This window comes from Hylaeus volcanicus, chromosome 1 (genome assembly GCF_026283585.1).
Source record: "Hylaeus volcanicus isolate JK05 chromosome 1, UHH_iyHylVolc1.0_haploid, whole genome shotgun sequence".
Lineage (NCBI taxonomy): Eukaryota > Metazoa > Arthropoda > Insecta > Hymenoptera > Colletidae > Hylaeus > Hylaeus volcanicus.
In genome coordinates, this window is record NC_071976.1 from 2853181 (window position 1) to 2869424 (window position 16244).

General features: G+C 41.1%; 1 protein-coding gene and 1 long non-coding RNA gene across 7 annotated transcripts; one reads left to right on the forward strand and one right to left on the reverse strand.

Annotated features, from left to right (window-relative positions):
- Positions 1 to 122: 122 nt before the first annotated feature.
- Positions 123 to 4346, reverse strand: LOC128874449 (uncharacterized). The gene is made up of 4 exons (XR_008456646.1): positions 2806 to 4346; positions 2277 to 2483; positions 1613 to 1717; positions 123 to 1194 (listed from the first exon to the last, which is right to left on the reverse strand). It is a non-coding gene; the product is annotated as an uncharacterized LOC128874449 (long non-coding RNA).
- A 406-nt stretch (positions 4347 to 4752) lies between these two features.
- LOC128874017 (eyes absent homolog 4) lies at positions 4753 to 16067 on the forward strand. 6 transcript variants are annotated; one of them, XM_054118374.1, is made up of 12 exons: positions 4753 to 4886; positions 5013 to 5153; positions 5482 to 5895; positions 6318 to 6574; positions 10242 to 10363; positions 11093 to 11255; positions 11387 to 11570; positions 11785 to 11920; positions 12360 to 12455; positions 13033 to 13298; positions 13409 to 13865; positions 13953 to 16067. In XM_054118374.1, exons 5-12 carry the CDS (start codon positions 10252 to 10254, stop codon positions 14132 to 14134), a joined length of 1596 nt encoding a protein of 531 aa, XP_053974349.1. In that variant the 5' UTR covers positions 4753 to 4886; positions 5013 to 5153; positions 5482 to 5895; positions 6318 to 6574; positions 10242 to 10251; the 3' UTR covers positions 14135 to 16067. The 6 variants fall into 6 exon arrangements, with proteins under 6 accessions (XP_053974349.1, XP_053974261.1, XP_053974525.1 ...); XM_054118286.1 differs by having other exon boundaries at positions 5482 to 6574; XM_054118550.1 differs by having other exon boundaries at positions 5482 to 6574; positions 12360 to 12443.
- Positions 16068 to 16244: the final 177 nt, after the last annotated feature.

A 16244-nucleotide genomic window follows, 5' to 3' on the forward strand; every position in this document is an offset into this window, starting at 1 on the left:
CTACTACACACCGCGAATGCAAAGTACGAGTATGTCGAAACCGTAGTACTTAAAACTTCGAATATCTCGTGTGTAACGATTGCCTAACATTCTTAGCGAATAAGCATTTTTAAGTCGAGCGAACGAATTTAAAAATCTTGGTGAAAGCGATGGTACCGTCGTTTTAAATTCTGTGAGCGCTTTCCAAGGACGAGTGCATATCTCGAGCCGGTTATAAGATGCCGATCGAAGGGTTGTCACTGAAGCGAAATGAAGTGAATTGAAGCGAGGTAAAGTGAAGAATAAAGATAAGCAGCCAACGCAAGATGTAATCTGATTCGTACGTCGCGTTCCTTAGCCGCTGGCTGCTTCGCATGGCTGAGCTTAGGACTGGCTGGTGCAACTTGTATTATGTTTCACGTTGCTGCGGTTCTTGTCTGGCAAGTCTTGAGCTCGAAGCCTTCAACAGTCTCGAATCGTCACGTAACAATAAATATATTCAAATTCATCGAATCATTCCCGATAGATCGATCAACGACTAAATCCATCGTTCCATCACCACGTTTCATTTAACAATCTTCGATTAACAAAAGGCGTAAATTCTTCAAGCATTTGCATAACGTATAAACAAAATTTTGAATAAATTACTATTATCGAATTACTTTATTATAGCGAATATTTGTATCTAAGAGGAAGCGTTGTGGAAGGATGAGCGCCCTAAGCAGGAAGACTAAGAGACGAGGAAGAGGGTGAAGAAAGATGGTGGCACCTTGTGGAGTCCTTTTATTAGCACGGAACAAAGATGTGCTCCATTTAGTGACGTTACCACCATGGTTCTGGTTGCCAAGGGAACCATGTGCACCCAATGTTGCAGTCACTAAATGTACCCGCCGGGGATTTTAATTCCTACTCAGAGAAGGCTCCGACGGGTCCTTCCACCTCGCGATCTACGCCACTGCTTGAATACTCGGATTTCACGACATGTTTACAAAGATCCTAGAGATAAGTTGAGAATGGCCGCCGCAGCCCATGGCTCCTCCATGGGTGTAAGGTGACAGCTGCCTGCGCCTGCGTTACATGCACACAGGGTGTTCGAGAATTAGCTTGCTATCTTCTTGGTAATTTACGAACGTGCAAGTTAATCGACGATGGAGGTTGTTTAAAACTCATTCCTCGTATCTTCGGAGATCGGCGTTGCGAGTAAACGACAGGACCCTGAAATGAAAGAAATTGTACGATTACAATTATTTCAAGAAGTATTACTTGTTCTTTAACAATCGGATTTTGGTATTAGTATTTGGTATAGTAATACCTCGAGAAAACGATCGATTTGCATTCGCAAATTTTATCGCAAAATTTCTCGCGTAATCATAAAAAATTTGCCTTTCTAATTGGCCACATTGGAGACGGTAAAGTCTACGATTGCAAACTGTACACCCTGTATAAGCTGACATACGTTTGCACATACCCACTCACACGTATTTCTTCGTGGTGTTTGGACGCGATCCCCACCCCCACACACACATATACAGAAGAAATAGAGAGAGAAAGAGATATGTCGCTTACTTAGCCGGGGATAAACTCACCCGCAGGATCTCTACACGTGTGTGCACTTATTTTAGCAGGATCTTACCTTCGGGATGTTCCACGGAAAACAAAGGCCGCCTCTTTCCACGGAGAAGAAAAGCGCTTTCACTTTTTTCCAGAGCTCAACGAATGGCAATTTTTCTGCAGGATGCTGAAAGCAATCGAATAATCGAATTTAAGATAAGTTAGATGTTTACAATGCTTACGATTTCGGCAGCAATAAGGAGTTATCGAAGTAGGTAAAAAAACCGCTAGATAGCATCAGCGTACAAGTCCTGCAAGAGCATACGCATGTCTGCACATGAATATTTCGTATTATTTAAAAAGAAAGTACGTATAAACCTGCAGGATGAAGATTTACGGAAACAATTCGCAAAGTTTATGCTTGAGGATATGGATGCAAGTGTAAGTATAAATTGTTTAGTTTACATCTTTTCGGTACAATATAATTTGATCGTATGTAACTTTGAACATCATGGCGAGATTGTTTACATCGCAAGGCAAGGATTAAGTAACTTATAATATTTATTATTTCGTCTTCCAAACTAGGTAACAATCACGAATCCAAGAAATAATCGCGACAAGCTTAGCATAACGTTTTCGAATTTCAATACTCTTTGGTATTTTAGTACGTACAATAACTTTCTTACTGGCCGACGACTCCTCGGGAAAAGTCAGTCGTTTCGGCATTAAAAGGTGTATGTACATACCTGGCCCTCCGCAAAGTAAATACTCTGCCCCGTGCTTATGCACTTTTCCTAGAGTGCTCCTGCCCATGTATGTATGTATGTACCCTTGGGTGGTCGAGCGCGTACGTAGCTATGGCGGAGCACACCATTTATATGTTACTCAGAGATAGACCACAAGCTTCCCGCATACTTCGAGGGTCATGCTAGCTCGCACGCCGTCGTATTTATCTGTATACAAGGGTTGCCTACGTGAGCGTATATACAGCGAGTCGCAAAATTATTGGCACGAGACGAATGCAAGAATGCAAAATAAATCGCAAAAAATAATTGCGTATATTTACGACACAACACTGCTAATAAATTTCGTGTCAGTTGATATATTACTATACTAAATATTAGTTAATGTAGATGTATAGATTTATGATTCGTGTGTCATCGTAATATTTTTTTAAATGATCTTTTTTTTGCATTGTTGCTAGTGCCAATAATTTTGCTACTCGCTGTAGCTTCATGGTGAGCTTCCATGCCATTATATCATAAAGGTACTAACCCCCATTTCGCCTCCTCTTTCTCCACCAGCGACTACTTCGACCAACCCACAGGATGTCGACGCCATGTCTCCTTCACGTGCCTCTCTTTATTGCCTTCGATCTCCGTCGAACGACAGACTCTTGGGAAACTCGACGACATCCATTTCACGTAACAGTCCATGAAGTATATTGCATTTGTATACCCGTGGGCCACCGTGACGTGGTTACCGTAAACTTCTTTTTACAGAAAACCACGTTTCGATCATTACCGACGTCGCCGTGTTCGCCATTATCCGGATAAGGGAGGTATCTAAATAAGAATCGAATAGAATTACTGCTGGGATGCAAATTCAATTTGAAAACAAATTGCAGAAAAAAAGAACACAGGTCCTACTTGCTCTATGTAACATCGATATATTATTTACTTTGTTGTTATTATTGTTTCTCATCTAATATTGTTACGCATCCCCGTTGCAGGTAAAACGAAAACATTTTGAACAAAACAAGTTCCTCAAACAGCCTTCGAGGAGCAAGACAGATTTGCCCCGAATTTGGAAAAATTCCTCCTATCCAATCAACCGTGAAACTAAGACCGCGGACAGATTAGGCGTACTTATTCGACCCTTGTGCACTCATCCGTCGTTATGTAAAAATACTAATCCCCTTTGTTGTTCTGGACCCCGCAGATAGCTTTGTATCGCTCCTGTTGATCGTTTGCAGGTACTACACCAGGGCCGAAGATCCTTTTGACATTGGAAGGCCTCAAAATTTGTTTCTAGATGATCTCTGGTCGCGAATTTGTTCGTGTTTACGATAGTTTGGAGGGCGCGTTCCACGCTTCCTTTCGCGGGCCATCGTCACGAGGAAATACATTCACATAATCGCGCTGACCGTCACGTGCACTTTGATACGAGAAATATTACGTATCAGGGATGAGAGCGAGATAATACAGCAACCTCTGCACATTCTTCTCTGTCTCGCATTCTAGCACATTCCTCTTTATCTCGCGCCTCGACTTGTTCTTCCTTCGCCATTAACCCCTTCATGTCCGCACCGAGATGCAGCGAATATTATTTTTGCATTTTAATGCGTGTCAGGCTGCATGATGTAAATATTACGTGAATAGTAATTCCTCTATTTTTTTTGTTTATTTAGAAACCTAATTATATGTTTCACGCCGAAGAGGATCTAAAGGACGATGGGCAAACCTTTTACGAGGTATTTAAAAAATAAGTAGGTTTGGAATTGAGCTTTGGAACATTTCCCCTCCTCGTTATTACTCTACGTGTTTTAGTCTTTGTCATTTAGAAAAATTTCCGGGTAACATTATCCAAACTCTCGTGGAAATTGGAGAATCCCTCTAGTTCGTATAAGATGCGCATCGGATGAAAGCACGGGCGGTGCGAAATTAAGTTGCTACCCCTGTCTCGCTCCAGCCTGATTATCATAGTCAAAAACAGGAGCTTCTACTCGCGGGTATTCTTTCGCCACCCGCAACCTTACACTCCGTGAAAATATTCATGGCACATCGGGGTACTTCGAAAGAAGATAAAGCTGACATCATCGTGGTCGTAAAAAGTTAGTATAAAACAAAATTTAGTATTCTAATATACACGACCATGTTACAGTTTCATAGATAAAATTACTTATAAACGTTTCGACTAGGTTTTTGCCTAGAAATTCCAACGAAATAAATTCCCAGCGATAAAAAACCTCGTTGTTATTACACGAACACGCGAATGTAAATGCGTGGTAAAATAAAACGAATGGAACGGAGGGTTAACGCGGAACGACAGGCAGACAAACGTCTCGCGCCACTTTTATCACACCATAATCGATAAAGAGACGAAAAAGGAAGCAGGAACAGTCTCCTTCCAAGAAGCCAGCGAGTATGACGTAGGGCCACCGGACCTCCCGTCAAGAATTCTCTATCTCCGATTATAAAACAAAGGGGGGAAAAAGAAAAAGGGACACGCACCGCGCTGGATCCCGATGGAAAAAAGAACAACAAGGGACGATCGTTGTCGCATCACATCTTCCAACGCGTATATTCGAGAACCTGTCCCGAGCCTGAAAAAAGGACGTGAAATCGAAATGCACGGTTTGTCCTAAAAGTATCCAATCCACTTTTCGTGCAAACGGTGCCAATGCCATCCATTTGTTAAGACTAAAAATAATATCCTAGAAAACTTGTAAGAAAATGGGTTAACTGTTCTCGTCTTCACAGGTTAAACGACCGACCACCACCGGTCGCGCGTGTTCCGCCGCTAATTCCTTAACCCCGAGAGATGCATTCCTGCAGTGGTTATCAAGATCGTCCATAGACCTCAATTACTATTCCGTCGCTGGCAGTAAACAAAACACGAAGGTTCGTCGGTTGAGAACTATAAAAACGAACTGTGACAGAAGGTGACAATTATTCCAACGAGGAGGTGCCTGCCCCTTCCACCGTCGCCATTGTACAGTGCTGTTCATTCGAATAGCATCTGATAAAAATAATGTCGTTTCGGATAAACGAGAGATATTTTTATGTTACAAGGTGTGGATACACTACTAGATATACCCTGAGCTGTTTTCAAATTCAACGCCCGTGTTAACGAATGAACAGTGCTAATAATGACTACTGAATGTCTTAGTATATACAATCTCGATACGATAAGGACATGCTATGATTATTATTCACATGATTATTATAGTTTATAGGAAAAACAGGCAAGGCAGTTCAAGTGAACAGTACTGCACGGTCCTTTATCGCGTTCCATCTCTGTCCGATACAGTCGAGTGGCCGAGCGAGTCGCCGTTAGCTCCTCTCGTTCTAATTAACGAGCGACCTGTGCGCGTCCGACGAACAAAAGCGAGACAACTATGGGGAATACCAACTACAGGACGAAGAGAGAGCGAAGAAGGGAGATGGGGCAGCAAACGAGGAAGAAGGATGTGAATACTAGCCGGCCAACCACGTGATCACCGGGCGGGGGTGGCAGGCGACATTTCGCATGCTCAGAACTCCACAGGCTGCAGCGTATCGCACACCGAGCCGATACCCTTCGCAGGGAAACAATAGTGCTGGCCGTGTCCGTGGGAGAGAATCCGTCACAGAACTTCGACGGGTAAACGCGCACCGAGACAAAACGTTGCCCATAGAGATCGTCTGCCATTCGGTTCGACTCGTACGCTCTCGTCACCCGGCTTCCACCGTTTCACCCTCCGAGAGACGTGTGCAGAGCAACGGGAGATGTATCCTCGGGAAATCGTTGTCCAAGCTTTGTCAGTTCGCCCGCCTCATTGCTAGTTTCGCGGCCTGACAAGTGGTTTCTCGTATGGAGATTCGTCGATCGGTATAATTCTGTAATTGTTTCCTCCTGCGCGTTGGCAAACACAGAATCTCCTTGAATCGTATCAACGCAAAGTGAACTGTTGATTGTGCAGTTTATCGTGAAATTCCAATCTGCATTCAACGAGTGACAAATCAGGAATTGTACATCCTTTCTTCAGCGTTTTCAGGTAGATAAGAGTTTTCTCTGGTTATCAGGAACTAACACTGTCGGGGAGAGTGCAGTGCGTCCGTCGGGTGTCAACGATGTTCTCGTGGTCGTGGAAAGTGCGAGAAAAGTGAGAGGTAGTGTGCTTAAACTTCAAGTGCACCCTGTACACGCATTCAATCACGTACACGCGACGCGAGGAGGGATGACGATGCTATCGGGAGGGAACCAACTGCAGCTTCCTTGATCCACGAATATTCTCATCGAAGCACCCTCGCTTGGTCCAGCCGTAAACACCGGATACAAGGTTTGAATGAACGTGCTTGTTTGTCCGCATAGATGGGCAGAATTTGCAGATTGTATCAGACTGTTATTTTTATTGAACAAACAATAAGAATCGGAAGTGTATCTTTCATTCAAGATCTGATATCTAAATGACAAATTTTGCCAATCTATGTCGCGTTGCTAACTATGAAACAATGTAAGACATGTTCTGTTTGGAATGAATACGACGTAATACGACATCTTTCTTAGGTAATGGAAATACATGAAATTGCGTGTGAACGTGTGACTGTGAGAATGACTGTATTCGACGAGGATTCGCAACGTGATTCGCTGCTAACTGTAAGAAGAAATTACGAAACATTTATGGAAGATTAAATTGATCGCAGATACTGCAACCGCTTCGCTTTTGCGTTAATTAAATTCTCGCGTCGCGGGACAATCGAAGAAGACTGACTGATAATCCAATGAAATTCGTTATCGTTTACCACGTGGAAAGCACGATGCACCCCACGGTTTTATACATGCGTCCCTTAACCTTTTTACCCCCCAATTGATTCAAGACTCGCAAAAATGTATATTTCTTTGCATTTGCGCGCGTATTAGATAATGGGACAATTCATTTTCTTTTTGTCATTAATAAAGTCGTTACATAAAATGAAAAACCGTTTCTGTGCATTTGGTTCGTATTGTATCGTATGTATAAGTAATGGTAAATTAGTAATGTTAAATTGTTCTGCGTTAGAAGGAAAGGGTTAAATTATTAGATTACAGGAGTCGCGGACGGTACGCGGATGTGCCGGCGCGCGCGCGCGATCGCACACACGTGTAAACGTCATTATCAATTGAGCATGCGTAACTTATGCATCTCATTCGGCTCGTTACCAGTAATGTATTTTAATTGGTCAACCGCTGCGTGGCACTAAGTAACGCGTATGTTTCTCGCTGGCGAGAAGTCAAGTAATTCCGGTTTCATAAGACGCTACGTGGCACCAGATTAGAATGTTCGATTTCAAATCGATTCGTGGAGACGATTATCGATTTTCTTTTAAGTCAACGCGGTCCAGATCTTCTGATTTCTGATAGAAAATAGATTCCAAAATCCATTCGTTTGCAGGGACTCGATTCGAGGATCCTTAAAATGGAAGATTTGGGTCGAGTTTGCGATTTCCATGGTTGCGACGGTTAGGTAAGCCACCAGGGCGTTTCAAGACGTGAACCTTTTGTCTTAGTATGGAGTGTAACCATCCCTCTCCTTATTTTTCTTTTTCCGCCTTTCAAATGTAAGCTGACCGCGCTCCGTGGGACACGAGTGTCGCGCACGGGAAACTATATAGCCACGCATTCCTCTCGTTTCGCTGCATTTCTTTGACGGCTGATGGACGGGCGGACAGCAGCAAGCTAAGCAACTTGCCTGCGATAAACACTTCGGCGCACGCTTTGTTTAGATAAGCCGAGTGCCTTTCGCCTTTATTCACCGGGGGCCCCTATTCCCTCGAGGAAAATAAATAATAACGTAATTTCGAACGACGTGCCAACGGCACGAAGCGAAACGCCTCGTATTTTGTGTTCCTCGAACGATCGAGCGAATTTTATTTATAAGTTTTTATTTATATATAACTTGACTGTAAAAACTAATGTACCACTCTTGCGTTTGTTCGTTGTTTACATTCTTTATTCTTTATTATTTCTCGCTTTATGTTACTTTACATCAGGGATATTATAGTACTCTGCTGGGGCCCATGGGGTCACCTATAGCTCGGGTACCTCAGGATTGCTAAACCCGTACTATAGCTACAATTAAAAATAAAACATAGCTACAGCCCCTGAGGGCTTCCTTCCACTGTTTTCATCGTACATTTGAAGGGCGAGGGGCGCAAAGTAATATAAGTAATATTTTACATTCATTCAAATAAACGTAACACAAGATTTGAGCGTAGAAGTTATCTTTTGAACCCTTATCCTAGGACAGTGGTTTTGGGTCGTTCGCCAATACTTGCTATGAAATCAACGGAGAGTGAAAATAAACAGATGTAACTCCGAATTTCTTTTCTCATTTGATGAAAAATTTCTCTCGGAAAAACGTGAAAAATTCAGATCCCGAAACGAAGTATAATAGCAGTTATCCATGAAAGTTAAAAATAACGTTTCAGTGATCATCATATTACATTTCCACGCGGACTCGGATACTTTTGCTTGGTCCTTTTGCTTGTACGTTTTCCAGTATCGCTTGAAATAAAAGAGAAGCGAGACACATCGCAATCGTTTAATATCCCATGGTATCTCCAATTTTGTTCAACAATTAAGATAAAAGCAGTGGACAGTTTTTCCCCAGAAAAAGATATGTTGCATTTCCTTTGCTTTCTGTACATTTCTAGTTGATTCAAAACGGCCCGAGAAACAAGCGATCGGTGGTAATGCAAATTCTTTCCATCAGGTTTCGTTTTGTTAGGCCATCGCCACCGTTAGGAAAGAAAAAATCGAACGCGCGTGTTGTTCAAACACATCCTGGTGCTAATTGATTCGTCGTCGTGTTCCAGTAACCGTCGTAACTTCCACCTACCAACGCGTCGCACAGGGAACAATCGCTTCGGTACCAACACAGGAACATCGTGTATAGCCACCGCGATAGTCTATAAAGACTTTTTCTCGAAACGATCGTTCTCCGCCGCGATGACAATGATTTATTCAACTCCAAACAACCGACGCCGACGGGAAATGTTTACCTCGTGCCAGGGGACATTGCCGCCCCCGTATTATTGGTGGCGCAATTAATCACGATCGCGATTTAGACCCGTCATATTTACGCGATCGTAATTGAAGTTGTCTTTCAATATTGTTTAATTATCGGTGAAGCACGGATTTATTATGAACGTGTACACAGTCGCGAGGACGTACTCGATGGCGTTGTACTAATACAGGCTTTTTTAGACGAGTTTGAGATTTGTTAATACCAAGATATGCGCGTATCGTAAAACTTTAGAGATAGAAAAATGTTGAGAGAGAAACCGTGTTCGACGTACCTGTTATAAATAGATTGGAATCTAATCCCGCGGTTGGTGTATCGTTACCGCGTCTCCGTTGTGAAAATCCCTTTATGCAACAGCTTCCTTTTCGCTCTATAGTGCAGAGCACGCGAGTATACGCGTGGATAAGGGCGGAGCACGGATAGATAGTGACTTGGCAACATAAAGAATACATAATGTAAAACGTCGTGAAAGGAGGTTTCATTGGCTGTTCTCGAAGGTTCCTGGTGTACGCCTACCCATCTGGTCACTCCACCTCTTCGACACGCAATTGGCAGACAATAATGAACCTGGCGCTCAACGGTAACCCTTTCCCTTCGCCTCCACGGTGGGGGACCAAGAAAGTTGGCGAAAACTAAAAAGTAATTTTGTTAATCAAAGGTTTTTAGATGAGATATAGTACTTGATACTATAGTGCACTATATTGCGAGTACTGTAACTTGCGATATAATGCCTTCCTCGTCAGAGACATAAGAAACAGGATCCTAAAGCCCCTTTCGGAAAACCCTTTATTATGATTGAAAATACTAGCGGAAATGAATTAGCACCTGCGGGAGTCCAAGCAGAAATTGTCGCGAAGGTCTGATGGTCAGCGAATGCGTTAACAAGCGCCAACGGACACCTCGAACGACTGATAAATCGTTGTTTCGCGCTCTCTTGTTTCAGACGGAGTGATATGTTAACCGAAGACAATGACCCGACGAAACCAGCAGGGGTTTTAGACAATGCTGGCAACGTGTCTTCGTCCACAGAGGCCTCGGTACAACACCCTCGAGCCGCGAACAATGGTAAATAAAGCTCCTGTAAATTAACATTGCACAATTAAAAAAGATTGCCACTTCGCAGTTACAGCAAGTGTAAGTTAATATAACTATAACTCCAAGGGCCACTGACCAGAGTTATCCTTTCCCCAAAACTACCCTACCAGAAGAACTATGGCCGCGATAACTAGCCCTCTCCTCGCTATAAAGGGTTTTCCAAAAGGGACTTTAAGGATTTGATGATTTTATTTTAAGATTCCAATGTAACATGGAATCGTTAGTCCCCTGGAAGAATCTCTTATCCAAAAATTGGAAAAATACGTTTGTACAGTAGTGCGCAACGCGGCGTTCCGCTGGAAATAATAACTGAAACCAGAGCTTCCAATAAAACAGTTTAAATTCGATGCTTTGAAAGGTTTCTCATCTGTATTTTCCGGATCTCTCTCTATGGGTCGATTGAATTAAACGAGAAACTTCTGTCTGGAGTACTCGATGGAACTGCAATGCACAGGCTTATTGTTCTGGAAATTAATTGCGCGTCGACATTCTAGATGAAATTAGATATCCTCGTGCCCCTCGACTTTCTATTCGCCGAGAAAACTATGCTTGGACGTACAAGTCTTAGGCGGGGGCGCATACGGAATATTTGTTAATTGCAATCGTCCTTCTGGGAGGGTGGTAGACGTATTCGTTTTATTATTCGACGAATCGTAACTAAAAACGTGTGAACGTGAAACGTTTTGATCATACCGGCAGAGGCGGAAGTCAAGAACGAGGTGCAAGACTGCCCTGAGAACGACAGCGTGCCCAGCGGGGAATTGTACATCGACGAGAATGCGGAGGAAAAGGAGCAGGAGTATCCGGATTCCATGGAGAAGGACTACAGTTCATTGTACGGACCCAATCCATTTTATACCAGGCATGTATCTCTCTCGCTCGAAGGCATCTTTAATCTTTCGCAGCTCAAATTTCTTTTCTTACCTGTAAAGAAATTATTTTTTTTTATTTTCATTGTCTTATGCAGTGATTTCTCAACTTTTTATTAAACAGTTTATATAATTCACCTTCCTGCGGAGCAGCAGCCACCGCGAAGAACAGCTCGGGCTTGCAAAGTTCTTACTTGACCTCGTACACCGCGCCAAGCTCCATGACTCAGTACTCCTCTTATGCTACCTACAACAGCGGCACTGCGAACTTCCCCAACGTAGCCCAGAATATATCATCCTCATCACAGGTACTCGTGAAACGTTACGAGGTGATTTACTACCTTGCCTGGTATGATAACCAAGCGCCTCTTAGACAGGGAACTCTCACACCTCTTCTGGGACGACTTCTTTCGTTAAACTAAAAAATATAAAACGTGGCATTTTAACGAGTTTAATTGATGCAATATTAACGTAAGGTTCTTTACATTTTTATTACCATTCGTTTGTTTTGTTTCTGTTTAGAAGCTGGACTATAGCGCCTACAGCAGCAGTTTATACGGAAACGACAGGGTATCGTTACAGTATTCCGGATATTACCCCATGCACGGCTACCATGCGTCGCCTGCCTCGTTTAACATTGGGAACCTAAATTTCGCTGGTAACGTTTATATAAATCTGTACTTTCTACAAAAGTGATTCTTCTCGTGATGTATTCTGTTTCTGATGTACTACTCTATAAAATTCCAAATTCTAATAAGTAATTTCTAATACAACGAACTTTATTTCTCAATCGCATGTCAATGATCGAATTCTATTTTTTCTATCCTTCTCGTTTGATTACTTTGAGCCTGAAACGTTGAACCTGATGGTTCTCGATCGCTGGTCTGGAAAATTCTCTTTCCGCCCCGTGTGTGTACTGTCCCGTGTCTTGTATCTCGTGTGTTGAACAAAATTTTTTTTTTTTCCTATAAAAATTTTATTCGACGCTTTCGTTCCTTAGTTTAAGTGCTAGTATCGTTCTGCGCGCGTGCGTCGCGATAATTACGATTTATTTGCGATTATGATTTGTCAGTAACGGCTTCCTTCTTTGTAAAAAGATTCGACAAAGTCTGCGCTCACGTTGGACGCAACAACTCACGATGCCAGCGATCTTACCGCACGGGAAACCGCAAACATCGAAGGTAACACGATTCGTACGTGTGATTTTATATCTTCATTTCTTTTTTTTTTCTTTTCTTTTTTTGCGTCGATAATACGTTCTCCTTGAATGTATTCGTTAGTGCTTGAGAAATCGTCAAACAAATTCGCTACGTAAATGAACAGAACAATGAAACACAAAGCTACAATGTAAACGCAATTGAACGTCCATTCGATTTAGCTCGCAAAAATTTTGGCATTGAAGTTGCGATAAGCTGTAAATAACACGCTAAACCTATCCCGCTTTTTTTTTTTAATCCGATTATGCTTGTTTGCTGATCACGTGAGCGGGCGCGTGAGATTCGTCTCACGCGTGTTTGTTGAATTCCGTTTTATCTCTAACGATCATTTTTCTTTAGTTTTATGCACGTGAAGAATATATCTATGCGGAATGATGGATGCAAAAATTGTATGCAATTTATGGAATTCGTATGCTATTATCATATTGTGATATAGAGAATTTTCTTTGTTTGAATTTGTGGAGTTTGAATAATAAAATCCTGGAAAAACCTTTTATATGAAGATCGTAAAATACGGAGAGGATGAGTAAGAATGGAATAAAACTTATTTCAGGGGCGACAGCGAAACCTTGCAGACGCGGAAGACGCCAAAGCGGAAGTGGAAACAGTATAGGTTCTGCGGACACGACAGAAGCCGGTCCCGACCGGATATTCATCTGGGACCTTGACGAAACCATAGTTGTGTTTCACTCGTTGCTTACTGGACTATTCGCAACGAAGCACCGTAAGGATCCCACCCTTCTGGCACAAGTGGCGTACAGGATGGAGGAAATGATATTCAATTTGGCTGATACTCATTTCTTTTTCAACGATGTCGAGGTAAACTGGCCATCGTATATCTACGCTAACATTGTGCACCCTCTTTTTACAATAAATGTCTAAATGAGTCAACGAAACATAAGAGAATTACCAGAAATTTTATTCTAAAGGATTGCGATCAAGTGCACATTGATGACGTATCATCAGACGACAACGGGCAGGACCTGTCTTCCTACAATTTCGCTACCGACGGCTTTCAATGTGCATCTGCGAACAATGGCATATGTTTGGCTTCCGGGGTCAGAGGCGGTGTCGATTGGATGCGGAAACTGGCCTTTCGATATCGTAAAATAAAAGAAATCTATAGCAATTACCGAAACAACGTCGGTGGTTTGCTTGGGGCGGCGAAACAGGAACAGTGGCTACAGTTGCGTTCAGAGATCGAAGTACTGACCGACAACTGGTTAACATCCGCTGTAAAATGTTTGAGTCTCATCAATAAAAGAAGCCATTGTATCAATATCTTGGTGACCACTACTCAATTAGTGCCAGCCCTGTCGAAAGTGCTACTCTTCGGGATCGGTGGAATATTTCCTATCGAGAATATTTATTCCGCCTCGAAAATCGGTAACTTTACTACTTACGATTATTTCATGATAATTAATACTAGCTCACATATCGTATAAACGATGATTGTCGTTTTTTGTTTTTTAGGAAAGGAGAGCTGCTTTGGAAGAGTGGTCGCACGGTTTGGTCGGAGATGCACCTACGTGGTTATAGGAGATGATTCCGATGAAGAAACAGCGGCACGCGCCCACAATTTCCCATTCTGGAGAGTAAACAGTCATTCGGACACGCAGTCGTTGTATAACGCCTTAGAAATGGGATTTCTTTAATCGAAATAAATTTAGAAGGCGGAGGGAGAGACAATTTAAAGAATACGTTCAAACGAAGGACACTTTAATTACGTGGAGACTTAATCGAAATACTTCTATTTCTATATTCTTTACTCTGTCCGAGAGTAAACGGATGCTACCATTGAGTGAACATTTCAACATTCCTACTATTTATCGTAATACGCGAGTCGAGGATCGGCTGTTCCTCTGACATCGCGATACACAACTTATTGGAGCAGGGTTCACAAGTGATATACGATGAAAGTAAAAGAAACGAGTGAAAGAAATTTAAGAATTAAAGATTTATATAGAATAACGAAGATTTCCAAGTCATTCCCGCACGCTTTCGGCTGTACATTCGACACGAACATTCGTTGGAAACTGTGCGTATCGTTTCTGTGTACTTAAACGCATTATTGCATTTCCTGCTTTACAAACAATATAGGGAATGTGCAGGGTGAGATAACGACAAAGTTAATAGGTTTCCGTAGGTAGACACTAAAATTAAAAAGCCTACAAGTAGGCTTCTAATAGGTAAAATTTGGAGCGAGATTTATCTGAAGCATTCGTATCTATCGTCAAAGCGAACAAGTTATTTCAGGCGGCTTATCTCAAGTACCTCACCCTGTAAAAGTGGTTGAAAAAGATTAGAGCAATGAGGTAGTATGTGTAACTTTGTTAGTAAAATGTTTTGATTGACGTGTATGTCGAAATCTTTTAAGAAAGTTTTATATGAATATTGTGATACAGTTTAATCCAATTATTTAATTGCAACGCGATCCCAGTAAACGTAATAAAGCATGGTTAAAGCAGATACTTTCTAATGCATAGTTGGTGAGAATTATAGTCACGTTTTGATTAGTTATATTATAGGGATATACGACTGAAATACTATGCATTCTTAACATTTCATTTGTTCGCACGTATCGCATACTACTAAAGATACTTAGGTATATATATTTTTGAATCGTTCATATCATGATGTGGTTAAAGACTTCTTCCGAATTTCAAACTATTTCGAATTATCTTAACGGGGATAGTAATTTATAGATCGTGTCATTAAAATTTATAATTTTACAAGAGTATTATGGACGCGTAAATAATATTTTCAAAGTGTACAGGGAGTAGGTTGTATACTTAAAATTTTAATTAATAACGGGAATAAGATTAGCGAATGATAACCAAAGTTAACGTTGAATAACTGTAAAATCACTTTATATAAGTTTTTAAAATGTATCGTGTATTCGTTAAGAGAACATTTGCAGAAGATGATAAAAATATAAGGATGTATTGTGCAAATCATATATTCAACATGATCGATTTTGTTTCTTTCATAAGTGGTTTTCTTCTGAATCCATATTATTTCGTTGAAGTTTTCGATTTATTCATATGCCCACTTATATTTGTTCTTAATTTCAAAATTGCGACAAAACAGTGCAATTGTGCAAAACAAAGTTGTCGGCTATGGATTTATAAAATTACACGTTAACCTCAATAGTACAAAAATCTGCACAAGCTGTGAAATTATTATTAATAGAACTAATTGAAATTAACAATTTTTCTTTTAGCAAAATACAACCCGAATCTTCTGTGCATAATGTATATGTTCGAGAGAAATTCATTTTTTCGTATGTACCTTTCAGTTACATCGATGTATTGATGATTAGACGTGATACTGTGAGTATGTGTATTAAAATAAGTTGATGGTATAGAAGAAAAGTTGTAATATCATTATCACACGAATCGAGTGTTATTATTTTATTTTGAGCACGTTCGTTTTCGTTTCTCGCAACATTCCTTTGTATGTTCAAGGTTATATTAAACGCACAGTGATGTGAATCCTATTTTTAGTGTCTGTATTAATTTGATAATAATTGAAGGAATTGTATTACGTGAACTGTGCCTATTGAAATTACATATATTTTTGTAAGTAACTGTTATTATGATTCTAATATCAAGCTTTCCAGCACGATACGCAATAGATCGATATCCACGTTAGAAACTTTCCATTTCATAGCAACGCTACTCTATGTTAAGATAAAAACGTGACATTGTTTATTTGCGTAGGTGTTCATATTTGTTTATGCTTTTTGTACCGAGTAAACGGCAT